Source organism: Cottoperca gobio, chromosome 8 (genome assembly GCF_900634415.1).
Source record: "Cottoperca gobio chromosome 8, fCotGob3.1, whole genome shotgun sequence".
Classification (NCBI taxonomy): domain Eukaryota; kingdom Metazoa; phylum Chordata; class Actinopteri; order Perciformes; family Bovichtidae; genus Cottoperca; species Cottoperca gobio.
Genome location: NC_041362.1, coordinates 10,701,754 through 10,722,467, shown reverse-complemented (window position 1 = coordinate 10,722,467; position 20,714 = coordinate 10,701,754). Strand labels below are relative to the sequence as shown.

The 20,714-nt window shown below is 39.7% G+C and overlaps 2 protein-coding genes across 2 annotated transcripts; both read right to left on the bottom strand.

Annotated features, from left to right (window-relative positions):
• gaa (alpha glucosidase) lies at positions 1-11,577 on the bottom strand. The gene is given in 21 exon segments (XM_029438286.1): positions 1-412; positions 583-735; positions 902-1,003; positions 1,005-1,067; positions 1,538-1,636; positions 2,450-2,591; positions 2,711-2,859; positions 3,104-3,255; positions 3,405-3,538; positions 4,550-4,667; positions 4,885-4,969; positions 5,138-5,251; positions 5,348-5,458; positions 5,714-5,845; positions 8,154-8,272; positions 8,453-8,572; positions 8,686-8,782; positions 9,028-9,193; positions 9,760-9,911; positions 10,662-10,742; positions 10,744-11,577. Coding segments are annotated over 21 exon segments (2,811 nt in total). The 5' UTR covers positions 11,200-11,577; the 3' UTR covers positions 1-346.
• Positions 11,578-13,027: 1,450 nt separating this feature from the next.
• Positions 13,028-20,350, bottom strand: samd9l (sterile alpha motif domain containing 9 like). Its single transcript, XM_029436722.1, is given in 5 exon segments — positions 13,028-13,803; positions 13,805-15,211; positions 15,213-18,247; positions 18,436-18,502; positions 20,242-20,350. Coding segments are annotated over 4 exon segments (4,635 nt in total). The 5' UTR covers positions 18,440-18,502; positions 20,242-20,350; the 3' UTR covers positions 13,028-13,614.
• Positions 20,351-20,714: the final 364 nt, after the last annotated feature.

The window sequence follows — 20,714 nt, the reverse complement described above, 5'->3', positions numbered from 1 at the left end:
TATCTTTTAGACTCATTTTAATTTATAATGCACTCCAGTAACAAAGATATAAAGTCTTTAGTCAGTGTGGCAGTTAGCAGCAAAAATAACCTCGCAGGAAAACCTGATAGGCTAAAATGATGGCTCCCTGTTGGATATTGTCACATTTTAAAAAACTTGCTTCTTCCAAAGTACTATTTGGACAAAGAGGCAAAGCAAGCGTAAGGTGCCTCTCAAACTCTGGGATGGTTTGGACAGCTCTAGGAAATCCTCCGTTGTCAGTTCAGAAAAATACAGCTGATCTTTTCGGTAGCTGTGAAAAATAAAAAGGCTGTCTGTGGTTGTTGGGTAAGAAGAGTTCAGTGCATCAGAGAGCCCATTGGACTGTAAACACCTTCGACATGGGCAAGGCCAGACTGGTCACTGTCAAAACCTGTGGGAAGATCAAAAGAAAACACAGAGTTTGACTTAACGGTTAGATCATTTGGCACAAAGACGGTAAGCAGTAGACAAATACATACAGACCCTAATCTGCAGAATGGGATCAATATCTTTCAGAGTTTAAAGTTTAAAGGAAGTAGTGCCGAGTCACACACAACTCACCTTGGTGTCGCTGCGGTACGTGAAATCCCGGACTTTGTCCCCATTGGCTAACACATACAGGGGTGGTGAGGGCACACCGAACACCTGCAGCCCTCCCAGCACCAGACCGTCCAGAGCCCCATTCAGCCTGAGGGGATCACTCACCACCTGAGACTGAAGACATTTAGGGTCCATTTATGTTTTTATTTTGTCTAAATATATCATCCTGCATCATGCATCCTTCGCTGAAGACACTTTTCAATCAAGTAGCAGTGCAGTAAATTGCAAAAGATTGCCTCATCAGCTTTCCCAATGCAAATATGACTCGTCTCTTCCCCACCTGTCCAGCCATGAAGATAACGTAACAATAATTTCCCATTTCAAAGGTGTCGAGGCTGTCCCCGTCATCCCAGAACAAGTCGCCCCGGGCCCAGCCGCCTGCCTGACAGCGCCACGGTCAGGAAGAAAGGGTTTCCGCGTGAGGCTGCCGTTGTCAAAGCAGGCTCCTTCACAAGAGAAAGGCAGATCAAAGAAAGTGTGACGAAGTTATACAAACTGTGCTCTGCTCTCCAAAGTGTTTGGGCTAGTGTTCATCTGTAAGACGTCCGTCAGGATGTCATGATGGTTAGAGTTCAACACCACCTGATACAACATTTGATCATACGCGTCCATGTCACAGCAATTCTACTGAAAACTAAGGTTACTGCTTGACTAGAGGGGTAACAATTGTGATTACAGAAATGCAAATGTCCATTGAAAAAAATATTTTATGTTACATCAGCCTTAAACATGATTCTGCTAAATAGAAGTAGAAATTGTAAATAGGAATTCTAAGTACTTGTTTCAATGGCTTTAATAGTGTCTTGTGGATTTTTCCCCATCCTCACATATTCTATTAATAAATCATCTACCACATTGTGTGTCTCCGACTGAAACAAAAAATATACAGAAAGTGCTGAGGTCAGCAGACACCCACCTGCTGGGGGATGATATGTCCTTCCCTCACATGAGCGTTGATGGTGTCCAGAGGAGCTGGCAGGAGCAGGTACTGACCCGTACTGTAGAAAGGCTGACCCTAGAGAGCAATACAACACAGTTTACAGTTCACACTTGCAACGGTGAAGGCACTTGCAACGGACAAGGTTTTACAAAATGTAAACTATACTTTGGTGTTTTATTTTGACCTCTTTACTTTAGATTTCATTAAACCTTTTGTTTTTTTCTTTAACAAAATGAACTAAAACACTGACAACGAGGAAGAAGTTAGGTTTTAATTTAAATCAAACACTGTTACTAAGCTTGTTTCAATGCTGATCTATCGAGGAAACCATAAAGTTTAACAACAGAATGAAAATGTTATTAACTATTGTAGGGTATAAAGAATGTATAAACAGTTACTGATTGCTTTGAGTTACTGAAAACAAATACAACTTTCTGTCTACAAATGTTTAAATGGACTTGCTCTTCAGCCTTTCTGCAAATACATCAAGAGATTACAGAGCTTTAGCAGATCCACCACCACTCTGATTGCTTTTTCTGTGAAAGGAGCTCTCTACCGGATCACAAGACATTTGCTGCAGACTTCACCACTTTTAAGAGAGCTACCTGGTTAATTCAGCAACACACCTGTAGTCATGTTAAATTTGTAAATGTAATGTTTTTACTGTGTGCTTCATTGTATCTCGCTGTATTCAGTTTACCTGCTCTTTACCTAGGGACGGATGTTGCAAACACTTGCATCGGATGGTTGTTTATCAAACTAAACCATAAATATTAACATAAATGACCAAATCCCAAAAGGGACACAGGAAGTCATGTGTTACAGGAGGAAGCCTCAAACGTGGTCTTTAACAGTAAACAAACAGAAATGTATTGGAGTTGAGCTCACGCTGTGCAGGCTGTACCAGGTGCCAGCGGGCAGGTAAGCGGACAGCTCTACGGCCCCTTGCTCTAAGACTGGGCTGATGAGAAGTGAGCTCCCCCACAGGAACTGCCGGTCTATGGTCTGACAGTTGGGGTCAGAGGGAAACCTACGGAGGGAGGGATGGATAGACAAGGAGCAGAGAAAAAAGACAACATTATAGGAACTGAAGCATGCGGTCTTAATTGTTTCTTTTATGTCGGAGGATAGAGAGGAGAGCAACAATACTCCATGAAGAGAGGCCTGGCCACCGTTTCAGCAGAAGTGTGTACATGATGGAAGAGTGTGTAGAGGAACGGGAGAAGGGAGTAACGAAGGTTCAATGCACTCCGCATGGTTGCCTGGGCCTTCTGCCCAAAAACATAGGGCTCCTGAGGCTACGGGACACATAGAAACACACGGACAATGAGAAGATATAGAGTTACCTCTATTCATAATACATGAAGCAGATGGACTGCTCTAGACGCACTGGAAAAAAACATACAGGCCAGATTCTGAGGTCCAAAAAAACTAATGTAACGTTAAACAAAACACACTCGAGTTATGAATCACACAAGTTAGCAAACTGATTCAAACATGCAGTAAGTACACAGACACACACAAAAAGTGTCTCGGTCTCACAGCGTTCGGCTTGTCATTGTGGTTTCTCATAAATGGGTAGAAGGCCCCGAGCTGCATCCATCGTACACACAACTCCTCAGTGGTGTTCCCTCCAAAGCCACAGATGTCCGCCCCCACAAGGGGCACCCCGAACAGGCTGAACTGCAGCACGGCTGTGGGGTGGGGGACGGGGGGACGACAGGTGCAAAAGGTCAGTGTCAACCACATACAGATATGTCAAGAACTGGAGCCATCTCAGGCACAATGTGTATACATAGCAACAACACAGTATTATGACATTTCAGAAGCTGCATCTCCTCACCAGGGATGGAGTATCGAAGCTGCTCCCAGTCACTCCGGACGTCTCCCGTCCACACTCCAGAGAAGCGTCCGATGCCAGGGAAGGAGGAGCGAGACAGGACGAAGGGTCTCTTCCCTCGTACCTTCATGAGGGCGCTGAAGATGGCAACCAACCCCGGGATGAATACAGTATACAGAACCAATAACAAAAGCCAAAGAACAACTTGGTCCAGACATTCTGTGGTGTCACATCGACCTCCAGTACACGCAGTTTCATTTGAATTTAAATTGGCATGTTCTTAAAGAAAGTCTGTCTTTCTTTTCTTTCATTTTAAAATACCCAAACATACACTGGCAACCACGATAAAGCAACTTAAATTTCAATGAGCTATACCACTTCTTTCAATATGTTATGTTCATGTTGAACCACCCAAGTCACCACTCATCTCATCTTTTAAGCTTGAGTTTGACTAGAAGGTAAGACATGCGTGACTTTCCTGTCAATTTATGTCAAAAGATTTGACTTTGTTTGTTTGTTACAGTTGTTATCACTGTCCTATAGAGCCGACAGCTTCCATAAGATAGACCATTTTGTTGCTAATTGCGAACTTATTTTATTCTGCAACTCACAGTGAAATAACCAAGTGTCAAGTGCCTTAAACTTGCATTCTTTCAAATGGCCAGCAGGGGGCGACTCCTCTGTTTGCAAAAAGAAGTCTATGACCCACTTGATTTTTCACCTCAGTTAACATTGTAAACATGAGTTTACATGATGTCCATTTTGTAAATGATGGTGCCATTTAGAGTAAATTATATGATAAAAGAAGGAGATGCTTTGGGGAGGGTCAACCTTGTGATTGACAAGTCGCTACTATGGCGTTTTCTGTTTTGGGTGTACAGCTTTAACCCTTTCACAGTGTGTTTTCAGCTCATGAAAGTTAATTATAATATTTTGGTCTCCTAAAAATGTCTTGTTGAGCATTCGGTTGCACTTAGCTCCACCCTCTCATGTCACTTCTGGTTTCAAGTAACCAAGATTGTGACAGCCAAAATGCCAAACTGGAGGCAGTGGGTGACATCACGCTGACTACACCCACTTCTTATATACAGTCAATGGAAATAACCCAGCTCCTGTAAAACTAGCTCTGCATCACTGCATGGTCTAACCTGTGCGTAGCGTAGGCTTCAGTCAGTCCGTACATATTGTGCAGGTTGTAGTGAGTGGACAGCTTCTGCCGGGCCGACATACAAAGAGTTCCCGAGTTCAACTGGCCTCCAACAACCCCTGTTTGTATGACATGTCAGGGAGACACACAGGCTACAAATGAACATATGTAGCGACGAACAGATCAGTTATGCATCGATAAGTCATTTACATGGTATCACATGGTATCTTGTACAATATCCATATATGCACTTTATTGTATAAACTGACTATAAATGTGAAACCAATAATGTTTGAATGCCTTTCAATGCTGATAACACTGATCCAATCAACTTACTGGGTGTGTAGGGCGGGTTCTCAAGATCACTGTCAGGACAGCCCTCCACTGAGCCCTGCACAAAACTGGCTGGTTCATTCATATCCTGAGTGGAGCATGGGAGAAAAACAAGAGAGGATATATTATTCCTTATGTGAGTTTAAGGTGCACAAAACCTAAACGCGTACATGCCTCGGAACAGAAGACCTGATACACCAGAAGTCTTCTGTATTGGTGGATAAATAACCTGTGCTCTGTGTGTTTAACTACTCACAATCCATAGACCATCCACAGGAACTTTAGAATGAAAATCTCTGATGCAGTCCTCCCACCAGCTTCTGGTCTCTGAGCTGGTGAAGTCGGGGAAGGCTGTGGGGCCCGGCCAAACCTAGATGCACAATATGGAAACGTGGATGACATACACACATCACAATGGGACAGAAAAGCATTCATCCCCAGAAAAAAACAATAACAAAAGTCTAACCTTCCCTATCAGGATGTGTCCTGTAATATTTTTAATGAAGACGTCTCGCTTCAGTCCATCATCGAAGGGCGAGTAAGTTCCAGGTGGGCTGGCGCTGCTGATCCCCGGATCCTTAAAACAGAAACCAGGAGAGCATGACTCAGTCGAGTTAAGAAGGTTTTGCTGCCATCTAGTGGAAAACCACTGTACTGATTATTTATGCTAATTTAGAGAATTACACATTACTAAAACCAGTTTAAACTCATGCATGCATTTTAATGTTTTTATTAAATGCTAAAGTATATTATAGTTGTCATATATATGTCATAGTTAAATCAGCATCATCAGTTGGTGAGGTCTTTTAAACTTAGATTAAAGATGTCACACCAGGATAAGGATGTACTTCAAGCCTGTCTTATGGAACTCCTCCACCATCTCTGGGAGGTCGCCGAACCGCCAGGGGTCAAAAGTGAACACCCGGCGCTTATTTGCATAGTCCAGATCATTCCACTGCACATCCTGGTGATGAGAAAAGCAAAAAGTATTTCAATTGGTTGTCAGCATTGAGCACTGCTGATGATAACTAAAAGTATCTGAAGATATCACAGCACATTTTCACGTGATATTAAGACTGATTAATACTCACAATTTGTTCACAAATTCACAAAACCTCTCTGATTATTGTTATATTTGTACATAATAAATGCACATATATAGGAAAAATGTTCTGTGAGCCGTTTCAATTACTTCCCTTTTATAGAGCTTAGTGAATACTTCATTTATTTTTTTGTCAGGCTTGGAGATCATGTGTCAGAGAAGCATGATGCCCACTTTGGAGTTCCACAAGGGAGCTGCCTCGGTCCATTACTGTTCTCCCTATACTATGCTACCACTGGGGGACATCATTAGAGAACTACAGTGTGTGCTTCCATAGCTACGCGGATGACACGCAACTGTACATCTCTGCTGAACCAAATGATGCTACAGCTGTTAACTCCATCACCACCTGTCTGTCAGCAATAAATAAATGGATGAGCAATCATTTCTTAAAATTAAATGAGAACAAAACTGAAATCCTACTAGTAAGTCCTGTAACAAAAAGAGATGATGCTGAGTAACATGGGGAAACTTACTCCTTTGATTAAACCTGAAGTCACAAGTCTTGGTGTTATCATAGACTCAGGTCTAAGCTTTAAATCCCACATAAACAAGGTGACAAAAACATCATTCTTCCACCTTAGAAATATAGCTAAAATCAGACCATTTATAAATCAAAAGGATGCTGAAAAACTAAACCATGCTTTCATCTCAAGCCCACTCGATTACTGTAATGCACTCTTTACCGGCCTCCCAAAAAAAAACAACGGAGAGACTTCAGCTCATCCAAAACGCTGCAGCGAGGCTGCTGACTAGAACCAAGAGGAGAGACCACATCAGTCCAGTGTTAGCCTGCTCTACACTGGCTTCCAGTAACTTTTAGAATTGATTTTAAGGTCCTCCTTCTTGTATACAAAGCCCTAAACGGAACCGCACCAAGTTACCCTGCCAACTCTCTAATCAACTATGTGCCCCCAAGAACATTACGATCATCCACTACTGGTTTATTAAATGTTCCCAGAAACATCCAAAAGAAAATCGGGGATGCAACCTTTATCAATTATGCACCAAAGCTATGGAACACTTTACCTGCAGACATTAGGGAGGCAAGCTCGCTCAATATCTTCAAAAGTAAGTTAAAAACATATCTCTTTACTTTAGCCTTTTAATGGTGATATTTTATATCTCTTTACTTTAGCCTTTTAATAGTGATATTTTATATCTCTTTACTTTAGCCTTTTAATGGTGATATTTTATATCTCTTTACTTTAGCCTTTTAATGGTGATATTTTATATCTCTTTACTTTAGCCTTTTAATGGTGATATTTTATATCTCTTTACTTTAGCCTTTTAATGGTGATATTTTATATATCTTTATCTTAGCCTTTTAATGGTGATATTTCATATATCTTTATCTTAGCCTTTTAATGGTGATATTTCATATATCTTTATCTTAGCCTTTTAATGGTGATATTTTATATATCTTTATCTTAGCCTTTTAATGGTGATATTTCATATATCTTTATCTTAGCCTTTTAATGGTGATATTTCATATATCTTTATCTTAGCCTTTTAATGGTGAATTATTACTGGTTTAACATTGAATGTGTAAAGGTAACTGAGATAAATTGTTAAAAGTGTTTATTTTTGAAAAACTTGAGATCAAATAGACTGAGGAAGAGGAAGTTTCTCTGATAAATGTGTTTGCATGTTCTTTACACAATTAGTGGAAAAGTGAAAGATTAAAGAATGTATTGGAGAAAAACTGGCTTTAACTCATAAAACTTAACAAACAGGGGTTTGTTTATGAAGCGGGCTTTAGAGGTCCACGCTGTAAACGTAAATAATGGGTAGCAAAGGGAGTAAACCAGTTGAAGGGCCACAGGGGCCTATTGTTGATATCATACTTTCAAAATATGGCTCTGATAGTTTAAAACATTTACAAGAATGGTGTGCCAATGTTATTTTATACTATTTTAATTCTGGCTATTTTATACTATTTTAATTCTGCTATTTTTATAATGGTACTCCAGACTAATTTACATCAACACTGTGATTATTGTACTGTAAATGCTCTTATTCTGTCTAATCTTGTACTAATTGTTATGTTTTTGCTCTGAAGCACTTTGGGCTGCAATTCTTGTATGAAAGGTGCTATACAAATAAAGCTTATTATTATATTATTATTATTATTATTATTATTATTATTATTATTATTATTATTATTTACCATGGGAAATTTTGCATCGTGCATGCGCTGTGCCACATTCCGGGTTGTCTTAGAGGTCGTGTAACCCCAGCGACACAGATGAAAGCCCAACGACCAATAGGGAGGCATCATAGGAAAGCCTGGAGATAGATAAATGGCAACAGGGAAACACATCAACTCAAGTTCAAATATACAGTAGACAAACTTTGACAGGTTTTCACCTTAAAAAGTGCTAATTTCTCTTGCTGGTATGTATAAACAACTTTTTTGTTTTGCTACCTGAAGGTGTGTTACTGAATGTCAACACTGAATAGACATACCAATGACCATTAGGTACTGTCGTATAACACTTTGAGGGTCAGGACCCACAAAAACGTACAGGTCCAGGACTCCACCGATAGCCACCCAGGTGAGAGCGGGGGTCGGCTGCAACGTCACTTCTGCAGAGACATTTGGAAAATATATAAAGCAATAATAGTATTCTCATGTGTTTGAAAAATTCACACAAAGAAAATGGCAGTTGTGGGTCTTATACGAACAGTTAGCTCGGTACCGATTGCATTGCTGTTGAGAAGGAAAACTCCATGTGCCAAGCCGTCCTCCTCCTGTACTATGTAGAAGGGGTGGGAGCCATAGAGGTTAGCATCAGCCTGTAGAGAAAGAAACGTTTCAACATTTACAACTTGAACAGGGAATAGGCTGGAAATTACACAAGCTTGACTGTTCTTGATTTAAAAAGTCCAAATATGTAGGGATGTTGTAATATATTTTGCATAATGAACACTGAAAGAAAAAACGATTTGTGAGGCATGTTTTTTTCCTGCGTTAGATTATGTCTTGACCTTTCAGATTTTTCTTGTGACTTTGTGGTTTGGAGCCACTGAAAATGACTCACATGAGGCGCCATGTCTCTGTTCCAGAGGGTGACAGAAGTCCAGTTAAGGTCCAGCAGGAGGGGGGTGTAATGCTCCCCAAGGCCAGACACAAGGGAAGAGGCCAGTGCGGTGGACAGCTGCAGGTACTGGTCAGCAAACAGCAGAGGAGCGACGGTGGTATCCATGCTGCGCAGGCAGGACACAGAGGACAAACATGCACTACATGATGATCATAAGAATATCACCACACCACCGGTCATTTCACACAGTTGTGTTATCCATGACTCACAAGATAACATAAGATAAGAGAACCTTTTGTGCGCCATATATATATATATATATATATAGTATAAATAAGCTAAAATAAAGAAAGAAAAAATAAAAATTAATTAGTTAAGGAGAGCTTCAAAGTACAAAAGAGGGTTCAACACTTTAATGACGATGCAGGGTACTGGTTACAATAAGGTGCATCAGTGGTTGTATTAATATGTTTAAAAAACAAAACAAAAAAACTATACAGATGTGCTCACCTGTGTTTCTATCTTACAAATGTTAGAAATGACAGGCATATAAATATACATTAAGAATGTAAAATTTAAAGAAGTAGTGAATGGGACTATAACGATTAGAATAGACACAATCTGACTAAATATACGTAAGTAGGTTGTTGATAATGATAGCCGTAATTAGGGCTCTACGGACCGTTACTATGATGCCATCTATACAATGCATCTTGCAGTAAAACTACTCACATCACCCTTCCATTCGATTTTCGCCGCACGATGAAGCCAAATGGGTCAGACTGGTATTCAGTGGTGTAGAGGGCATCCTGGGTATCAGCTGTGCTCTGAGGAACACCAGCTGGGAGCTTAACTTCATACCGCTGAGATGATGGATCCTTTAACTTGAGAGAAAAACAAATGTCACTTCAGTTTTGTTTGTTTTTACCAGCAGATCCTAATGAACAGTGTGTATAGAATAGTAGAGGGTCATATCTCTTGATCTCATACATATGAGTGAATAAATTAGGTTTTGTGTTGAGTCATTCACACAACTATACCCAGCCCATATTGTCATACGTCACACCACAAATTCATATAAGAAAGGATTCAGAGTGCTGCATGTACATTTCCAAACAAAACTATTAAAACAATTAAATCGGCTCCAGAGACTTTCACAATCGGACTTTCATCGTACAACACAATCATACATCACTGACAAACACATTTACTACATAATACTAATCCAAATCCAAGTAAATACTAAATAAAAAGTCCATCATGCCTTCCTTTCCAGGCTTTTGGACAAAATGTTATCAAATGTAAACGGATAGAACATTTTAAAAAACATTTCTATTTTTGATCATCTGTACACGATAACATTTCAGGGTTTGTTGAGCCATTTCATGGAAAATCCACTCTCTTAAATCATAACAGTATGTATAATATAAAAGAACATGGAAATCACTTTCCACTTCTCCCAAATCACGCAGCTCACGCAATCTGTTTTCCTCCTGAATGTTTTTAAATCTGCCAACAGGAAGACATATTTGACACACACACAGCATCCATACTTAACATGCAAATCAAAAGGGAACTCCAGTGGGTCCTCCTGCATGTCCTTCATCAACTATTTTGACATGAGTGTTACTCACAGTGAGGTGTAAGCAGCCTGCACTCTCCTCTATGACTTCTAGTTGTAGATTGGAGATATCTCTGGGGAGATACGAGGTGTTAGGCCCGAGTCAGGGTGGCCTCCTGGCCTCGCATGGTGGGAGTGAGGGAACCCATTTTGTAACCAGGGTACAAACTGGGGTAGAAGCACCAAGGTGGTCCGGAAAAATTAGGCAGCGGGGCATAGCAGCATCCCCTCTCTTCACACTCTCTCTGGCTGAGAAGCCTGTCCCTGGCACAGTCGAACCGGCTCTCTGTGGCCATGGTACATTTATTATCTCTGGATATATCAGTCTCTTGGGAGCTTTCTGGATGGACTCTGCTTGTTTCCATTGATGTGTTCTGTAGTTTTGCTGGATTATAATTACAGAGTCTTTCATGTGCATTGGTTTTATTTTGTTTAGCATAGACTGATATAACCAGTCTGGTCTGATGAATAGACAAGTGGTTGATGTACAAACATGACAAAGCCAAGGCCAGGAGGAGCACAGATGCAGTTAAGTTAGTCAGCAGACCCATACTCTTCAGAGCTGCACTGCCAGGTGAGGTCAAAGGACACTCAAGGTGAGCTCTGCAATACACGCCTTGTGCTTCATATGGTGTAAATATTCAATAGTAGAGTAAGTTGTAACTATTACAGACAGCCGTCACGAACATATAACTAAGGAAGAATCGCTTACACTCACAGATTTTATTTCATTTTGTTGACGTTAAACCGTTTTTCATTAGCTCATTGGTAGCTGGATGTGTTAGCTGTAAGCTAGCAATGAGCTATCGAGCAGTTAAGTGTCGGAGCTCGTATTTCGCGTCTCTCTCCAAGCAAGTTACGTGCGAGCTCAGTGTTTGATGTTTCGCAAGGCACCAGAGCAAGCACAATTTCAGTGAAATATAATGTCAACAAACTAACACGTCTATAGCAGACGAAGGAAAGTGCCGACTAACACAAAACTAGGGCAAGCATAGTAGGACAAAAAGTGCTGAAAAAATACTGCTGCCGCTTCGACTTTTCCCTTTTCTTCTTCTATTGTTTTGTGAATGAACGAAAACTACAACAATCTAATTTCAGTAATAAAACTTCAACGTTTCAACCAAGGAAAGAACATGTATATGATAGAACAACAAACGCTATCATCGATATTGATGTTTGGGTTCCTGACCACACTCATTTAGGTATTTTCATAATTATTTTAGCAAATATGTGTGTTTTATTAACCTCCAAAATTGTGTAATACTTTAATCTGAATTATCTCTACCTAGGATCTAGTCCTAATTTTAAAAAATAATTGCATTCTTATATTGCAAGAATATATGTGTGCCATAAGTCATTATTTTTGCTGTGAAGCACTTTGGGCTGCAATTCTTGTATGAAAGGTGCTATACAAATAAATATTATTATTATTATTATTATTATTATTATTATTATTATTATTATTATTATCAATCAAAAACATTTGATGTGAACACCTGTAAATCCTGTGATCCAATCAGACAGCCATCATTTTGGTTTTCAGATCATTTTAAAATGTCTAAAGCTACATTGTTAGGTCCAACATATTTAGTAGGTATCACAATGAAGAGATGAACGGACAACACCCTGACTGAACTCACTGTTCTCATGTAAAAAATGAAAGTTAATCAAGGACTAGCAATTATGACCCATAACCAAAAAAAAGACAAACATCTCATAATTTTACTTTAACTGTTTAATTTAAGCGGGGGGTTTTTCTTTCTGAAGTTACATTTCTTGAATTTGCCGAATTATGTTCACACACTTTAACAGTTGTAAAAAATATTCAAGTTCTTTGGACAATGGTAAAAGTAGTAGTTAAAAAACTTGACGTGTAAGTGTCAATTTGTGTTTACTTTTCAAGTATAGGCCTAACAAGTCTGTCTTATAAAACGTTTATACTTATAAAGTATATAAGTTGCTGCACTATAAATTAATATCTTCTTAAAGACTCACTATCAGTTGATCTTGAAAGGTTGATGTAGGCTAGTTTGTGCAAGGAATGACAGCATAAAACTAACATTGAAGATTTATGAACAGTTTATTGTATTTGGTGATATGTTTTACTTATATTTAATAACACAAATGTTTACAGTCAAATATTTCTGCTGGTATAAAAAAACAAAGCTTTCAATACAAGAATATAAAAAAATTAAGTAAAAATAAAAGTACAGGTATGCTCTTTTTCATTTGTTGTTTCATGTTAAGAAAAGGTAGGTTTTCATAATTTGTGTAGTTTATATTCAACAATCAATACATTCTACTTACTACTCATGTTTTTCTGTTGCATATCAGTATGTATACACATTATTCTCCAACTGTACATAATGTTGCCTTAATACATTTATTGTTAAAACACAAACAATTCCCATTAAAGTAGTTAAATTGAATTACATTGCTTTCTACATTGTATCTTTGAAAATATAGAAGAGTGAATATAAGCCATCATGATCTACTAGAAGCCCAGACATTTAAGAACAGTGAATAAAAATTCATCTTGTGTGACACTTTCTGTCTCGCAGCAATCTAGTTCAGTGTCCAAATTATACCACCAAATTTGAAGCAGTTAGCAAAATCCAGGCACAAATGCTCAGTTGATATGCATTCAAAATGCATTATGATGCCAGGTGTGAACTGCTGTCCATGACACTTTCAGAGCTGTATTTTGTAGTACACGTCGGTTACCTACATATACTATATACAAGTCATAGAGGGAAAAATGTAAATACTAAACTATCTTACAAAACAATACTCATCCCATATTATGTGCGTCTACATTTTTAGTTTTAGTCATAAAAAGCTTTGTGTGTTTTGAATAGATCTTTTTTTTATATGTTCTCGCTCTTAGGGTGAGGTGGATACCAGGCCCAACACTTCAGCAAGTTTATGTACAGCCATATGTGACAGAATCATTGTTCAAAGACAAACTATTGTTTCACAGTGATGTTGCAGGCAACAAGGCCTCTGAAGGTAAACCCCAGGTAGAATATGATGTTTTCATTACTGTGAGGCACTGACGGAACATGAAGAGGCAGAATTCTGAACTTCTTCTTCTCTGGGCCTTCAAGGTAAACCACTCCATCTTCAGTCCATCCAGAAACTTGTTTCAGCATCTGTGGCAATCTCAGGCTTTTTCCATGCCTCTCCCCTAAACCACTTCATGCGTTTCTCAGAGACAGAGAACACCTTTGTGACTTTTTCAAACTTTTTTTTGTGGACAAATCTATCCAATCCATTCCCACTGCCCAGAAAAAAATGGGTATAAAGCCTTCTCTTCCGCTGAGGAATGTCCTTCATCTTGACCCAGTAGCATTTTTCCAGGTGTTCAACTGCTGATTGAACAATTTCATATTTGGTTTCTTTCTCATGATCTGTGTCATGATCCTCTGGCCAGAACAGCAAGGTAAGCAAGAACAGTGCACTTGGTAAACATTTCCTTTTATCGGTTGGGAACTGATGAGAAAGTGCCTGCAGATCTTTCAGAGGAGCTACCTTTCGAGTCTGTGGTGACAGGCAGTTCAGAGCAAGGTGGGCCATGATGTAATTGACAATATCCCTTTGATCAAATTTGGCCTTTTGTGGATTGCTGGGGTAGAGAGAAAGGATGGTCTCTAGACGACGCACGGTCTCCCTCGGGTCAGTTAGCTTGAAGAGGATGGATGTTATGTTACCCCCACCAAGGTGATAGATGACCATGCGTTTTTGGAAAGGAGTTAGATTTGCTGGGTTTGATTGACTGTGAAGTGCAGTAGAATAAGATTCACTGAAGTATTTTCCATACTCTGAAGATTTTTTTGCCAACCATGTCAGTGGATGGCTTATCTTTTCCTCGGGACTTTCAGGGGTCTCTTCTCCATCGACATCAATGTCTGTCTGGAAGTAACTGAGGTCTTCTGAAATCCATTCCAAGGCATCTTGCATCATCTTGGGAAAAGTTTTCAAACGGTCATGAAATGGTTCCCAAGCGTCCTTCACTTCCTCTGGAATGTAATCAGTTAACAGGTACTTCATACACTCTGAATGGCCATTGGCTCTGCTTTTAAACACTTGCGATGACGAGATCAGTTTGAGCAGGCTGCATCCAACCTCAACTTCAGAAAAAAACCCTGAGCTGTTAAGGTTTTCCATATCTTTCTCAGATGCTTTCTCACATTCTTGGAAACACTCCAGGGCATTCAGTGCAGTCTCTATAGCATCTGCTATATTTTGGGCTGTCTTTGGTACATTGTCATTGTCAATAGCTTTGCATTTAGCTTGGAACCATTTCCTGTACACCTGCCCTTTTGTGTCGAGTATGTAGGAGTTTTTGGGCTGCTGTTTCACGGCTGTCTCTGCCCAGCATTTTGCCTCTTCGAACTTTTCATAAGTGTAATGAAGACGAGCAAGTTGTTGTGCAAAGAATGCATCTTTATGGAAACGCTGGAACGCTTCCTTGAGCAACTCAATTGCCTTGTCTGGGCTTTTCTCCTTTTCACACACATGCTCAATCAGAGGAGAGAAAAAACTATCATATTTGTCCCTCTTTGCTTATTCTGGCTCGCCTTATGAAAAGGGCTCTCAGAAAGGACAGATATTCGTCCCTTCCAAATCTGTGCTCAAAAAGCACGTTCTCACAGAGCAATTTCATTGCCAAACTGCTTTGGGTCTGTTGGTTCCCCAAAAGTTGTTGGAGAATTTCTTTTGCAACCAGTGGGTGGATGATTCTGATTGATTCAATGTGCGTCTTGTCATCTCTAAGGTGCAAGAAGACTAGTTTAGCCTGATCGCTGAGTGATTTCTCAAACTCATGGTGGCGAAACCTTTCCAAGTGAATGGTTAAGGCAAGCAAAGCTTGACAATGAGACTGAGAGATGAAGGAGTCTTGAATATAAGTGTTCAGCAGTGCTACATAGAGAATGAGGCGAGTGACAATGGATTTACGGTCAATGCCTTGGAGCAAATTTTCCACAAACTGTTGAACATAACTCTCATTGAATCCTTCACTCATCAAAACAAATGTCAGGATAAAGTCAGGCTCATATCGTTCTTCAAGTGCCTCTCGTTTTCCAGCAAACTTTCTCTTCTCTTGATCAGACAGCTTGTGAGTGACGGACACATTCTGTAATGGAGACTCCTTGCATCTCTTCTCTGGATCATGTGATCGTCTGCAGCTTAACAAAATGAAACATAGAGTTCCATACTGGATTCTTTTGGTGTTTGTGGCAACTTCTAGTTCATTCCTGAGATCATCGAGATATTCTTTGTCTGAGTCTTCAATGAGGAGTAGCACAGGAAGACACGTCTGTGGATCTTTTTCTTCATGTTCTCTTAGTTCAACTGTATGATGCGCGACATCAGTGGCTGAATATGAAGGCTTCACAACGGCACACCTTAGATCTTTCCTGTTGTTCCACAGCACTTGTCTTGCCACAGTGCTTCCACCACTTCCTGGATGATGGTAGATGTTTATACTGTTCACCGGAGTTTGATCTGCATTCCATTTTAAAGCATCATTGAGAAGTTTGGAAACATCCAGATAAGCATCTCTTTCAATTACTTCTCCAACAAGCTCGCGCTCAGCAAGCCAGAAATTCAACCAATTTACTCTCCCACCACGGTAGAACTGCTGTTCAATGTTTGCTTTCTCCTCGTCGATGAAGTCTTCGCTTGTTTCTGAACAATGATCGACCGTCAGAATTTCCAGAGAATACATCTGTTCCTCTTCGTGTGTTTCAAGAAGACAGGTCCCTTTCACAAAGACTGGCAACTGTTTGCTGGCACATGTGTTTATGGGTTGTATTTGCTGCAGAGTTGAATTAATGTGGCTCATCTTCATCCCAACAACACTGGAATTCTTCACAGTTTCTTTTCCACATGACCCCTCTGTAAAGCTTTGCCACTTCTGGAAGTTTTTCTGTGATTCACAGATGCAGATGATGTCTTCATGGCCTTCCATGTCTGTGAAAAACTCATTAAAGGTGTGCAAGAGTGGTTTCTCAACTGGTGATGTGAGAAGAAAAATGACCTGGAATGCCCCTTTTGGCAAGATTTGCTTACAGATCAAAGACACAGATTCCCGCAGGACAGTCATTTTTGTCTTGATCCAAGTCATTTCATCACATGGAGTTTCATTTCCTTTGAAGTCAGTTCGACCGTTACAAAAGATCCAGCTAGTTTGCTCGAACAGATGCAACTGGCTTGTGAATTCTTTGATGCTCATGTCACCGGACATCCTATAGCTTTGCAGAGAATGCATGTTTGCAGCGTGATGCTGAAGGTATTTACTGCAAAGACCTGATATCTTTGAGTCTGGGTCAAAGTCAAACACACAGAACATGTTCATGTTAAGCAGCCAGCCAATGTTGCAAAGGTCATTAGGGTTGAATTTGTTGGTGACGAATATGAACCATTTCTCCTTTTCGATGAATTTCTTCCCACTAGTCATTAGCATTTTGAGTTTCCTTCCGAGGTCTTGGCAGAAATCCGGGGCACTGAGGAACTGATTTTTCTCTGCTTCTTCTCTATGAGCATCCCGATCTTTCACTCGGTCGTAGAAATCACTTAGGTCTTTGTCGCTCACTGGCTCTGTTTTTGAACCCACCCTCCGAAGAATTGTTTCTTTCTCATATTCTACTTTGTTAGATGACTCTTTGAAGTTGGGCAGACGAACTTTATACACCTTGCTCTTAACAATACGTATTGAAGGCACAATGTCAACCTCTACCACATACCTCTTTTCTGTACTTTCTCGATCCATAACCTCAATGAACCTTGGTGGCCGCACACACCGGCGTACATGGTCATTGTCGATCAAGATACTCTTCTCAATGTAGTCCAAAGCATCTACATAAATGTCTTTCTCTTGTACGGGGATACCTATTATTTCACCATGCACGTATTCTGCATCCTCCTTGCTGTCCATCACACCAAAGTGTATTGTGCCATTTGTTCTGATATTCATACAGCCAGTTGCAAATTTAAGGACCTCTTTGGCGAACTTAGCTTGGAGTCTTGTGCGATCCAGTGTACAAGCTACAGATAAAGACTTAAATTCATGGCATGGAGACGTCAGATTAAAAGCACCTGATTCAGGTTGCAGGACTCTGTGCTTTACATATATGAAATCAATCCCTTCTTCATCAAATGACCGTGGTCTGCAGTCTTCCTTTGAAGTCAACACACATTGTTTCTGAGCAGTTTGTCTGTCCTTTAAGACGTCTTGATCTCTCTCAGAAGTCTGTGCCGGTGGACCTTCACTTGTTGTAGGAAGACATTGCACAGATTTTTGATGGTTTTTCTGTTCCAACTCCGTTTTTTTGCCGCTGGTGAGCTTTTTATTTGTTTGAGACTTTTGCTCAGAGTTTATGAGCTCATCTCTCTTTTGAATAATCAAATGAGCAGGTCCTGATTTCATGCAAAATTCTGACTTCAAAAAGGTCTCATTCAGTACAAGAAGGGTTTGTCCATTTACTTCTTCCTCATAGAGCTTTTCTATGTACTGCTCCTTCACTCCAATGGATCTTAGCCAGGTGCTTACTTGAGATTCAGTCCAACCCTTGGGCGACTGCTCAAGTTCATCAGCTGTATAGTGAGAAAAGAAAAATCAATAAGTTTGATTAGAAATAGAATTAGAGAAGTTCTCTTCCACATTTCAGGCATATGTGGATCGCAAATTTCGATGTTTGGTAACAGGTGTCCTATTGTCAACTATTTATTATCTCTCTAAAACCATGTGTTCATCTATTTTATTTATTTGAGTTGTCACTCACCCATGATTTTCTTTCTCCTTTCGTCATCAAATGTTCAACTCTGGCGTTTACTATTATCACCTTCCATCTGCAAACAAAAAGGTTATACAGTTACTTTCAGCACATTATCATCTTGACATGTGTGGAAGAAATCTTTTTGTTTTAGAGACCAGGATGATGTTAAATTTTACAGCTCAGTGTGACCTTAAGTTGTCACTGCAATCAATGGATCAAAAGAGAGTGTGTGGGACTAGTAGAGCTGAGCTCCAACAAGCCCGCTTTGGATGGTCCAACACCAACCCTTCAGACAGGGTTTTAACTGTAACACAGAAGCCCCATTTACTACTACTTCACTTGCGAAAAGCAAAGCACCAATGTGAGAACATGCTTCACTTAATCCAGCCATACAATCACAGTGTGCGAGGATAACATCGCCGCTCTTCTCACTCACAAACCACGGCTTGAGCGGTGTATCTCGAGCTCTTTGAGAGTGATTTACACGGGCATGGACGAGCACCCTGTCATCTTTCACTGGTTTGGTAAGAAGACTACCAACCCAGCCAGAAACAAAGACATTATAAGCATCCAAGCTCTTGTATGCCTTCATTTGTGCGTTGGTTTCCCATGACGTTTGTAGCACAAGGTAGTTCACAATATCCGGATATTCAATCGGTGGTAATGAATCTAAATCCTCAATATAATCCGACGGCTTTAGCGTGTACGGGTCAAGGCCTCAAATTTGGACTTTTTCTCTGAATCTTGCCTTTGCAGAGGACTCCAGAGAGTCAACATACTTTGAAGACGTCGGAGTCGGATTTTCATTAGCTGTAAGCCGTAATCATCAAGATTAAAACAAATAAAGGCTTGAAATATTTCACTTTGTGTGTAATGAATCCATATAATATGAGTTTCACTTTTTTTAATTGAATTAGTGAAATAAACTAACTTTTCCACAATATTCAAATTTATTGAGATGTACCTGTATAGCCTACGTAGAAATGTTCACATTAAATAGTAAGTAAAGTATATAATGGTAAGCTCAAGAGTTAAAAAGTCTTGGGGCCTGGTGGTGCAGGACCAATTTAAAAGAAATAACGGAAGAAATGAGCGTGAACTATGAAAGTGTATTTGTTCCATTTAATCTGTGCGAACTGAATTTAGAGCTACAGTAGCTTTTGTGAAGTGTGAACTTACACAACACTGTTCCGGACAATGGCCACACCTGATGCTCTAAACATTATCCGGAGTTCATATGAGATAATGGCCTTTGAGTATATCACGAGTAAACCCTTTCAGATACAAGAAGTCATGCGAGTCATTGTTAATATAAAAATATTAATTAGAACACTTTAAGTTAGAGACTATAGAGTCCTCACAAGAAGAACAATACAAAGTGTGAGTGTATTTTTCCAGGTATGCTGTAATTGTCGTCTGGAATGATGTAATTAATGTAATTGTATTATTACTTTTATGTTTATATAATTGTAATGTCTACAGAAATATACTGATATAACAGTTGAAAAAATCCCCAAAGAGTAAATGAGTAAAAGTAAGAATTCAAGCATTTACTTTAGAAAAACTCTCCTGTTGGATTAGATATGTCTACATTGTGATCACTATTACCTCTCTTCAAACCAAACAGACCAAATTCCACACTTTGTTTCTTTTCTTAATTACCTACATAACACAAAACATACGAGTCATGTACGGCGGATATATATCCGCAAGCCACACCTGGTTAGAGATCATTTCTTTTTGTATGTCAGTTTGAGTGATGCAAAAACCTTTACACTCACAAAACAAATAAAAGTCGAACATTGTTCTTACCTCCGATAAATACTGACAGAAATCAGCTTTTGTCCCCTTTTCTGTTCCGGATTTTCTTTAAAAACAATCAATCACAATTTTCAGACGCCGTTACAGAGTAACATTAAACGCTGAACTGATGCAGCGTCACTGAATCTCTCTTAAAATAGTCTGTGGGGCTGCACCCACTGCACCTGTACCTGCGCAGCTCACCAAGTTTCGTTTTTGAGGAAATGCACAAACTGCATGAGATGAAGCCATAAAGTCTGTACCACAACAAATGTGGAAAAACAGCATTTACATTTAGGATTAATGAAGCTCCACAGAAAGCCAGATGACTCAGGCCTTGTGAGTCTGACAGCTGAATATTGCACATTAAGTAGGTAAACCAGGGATTTACCATTTAGGTTGGAACACAGGGACCTAATGAGGTCCAAATAAGAAAAAAGGAGTGGATCACCTGTTCGACCAGAACAGTAAAATTGTTGTTATAT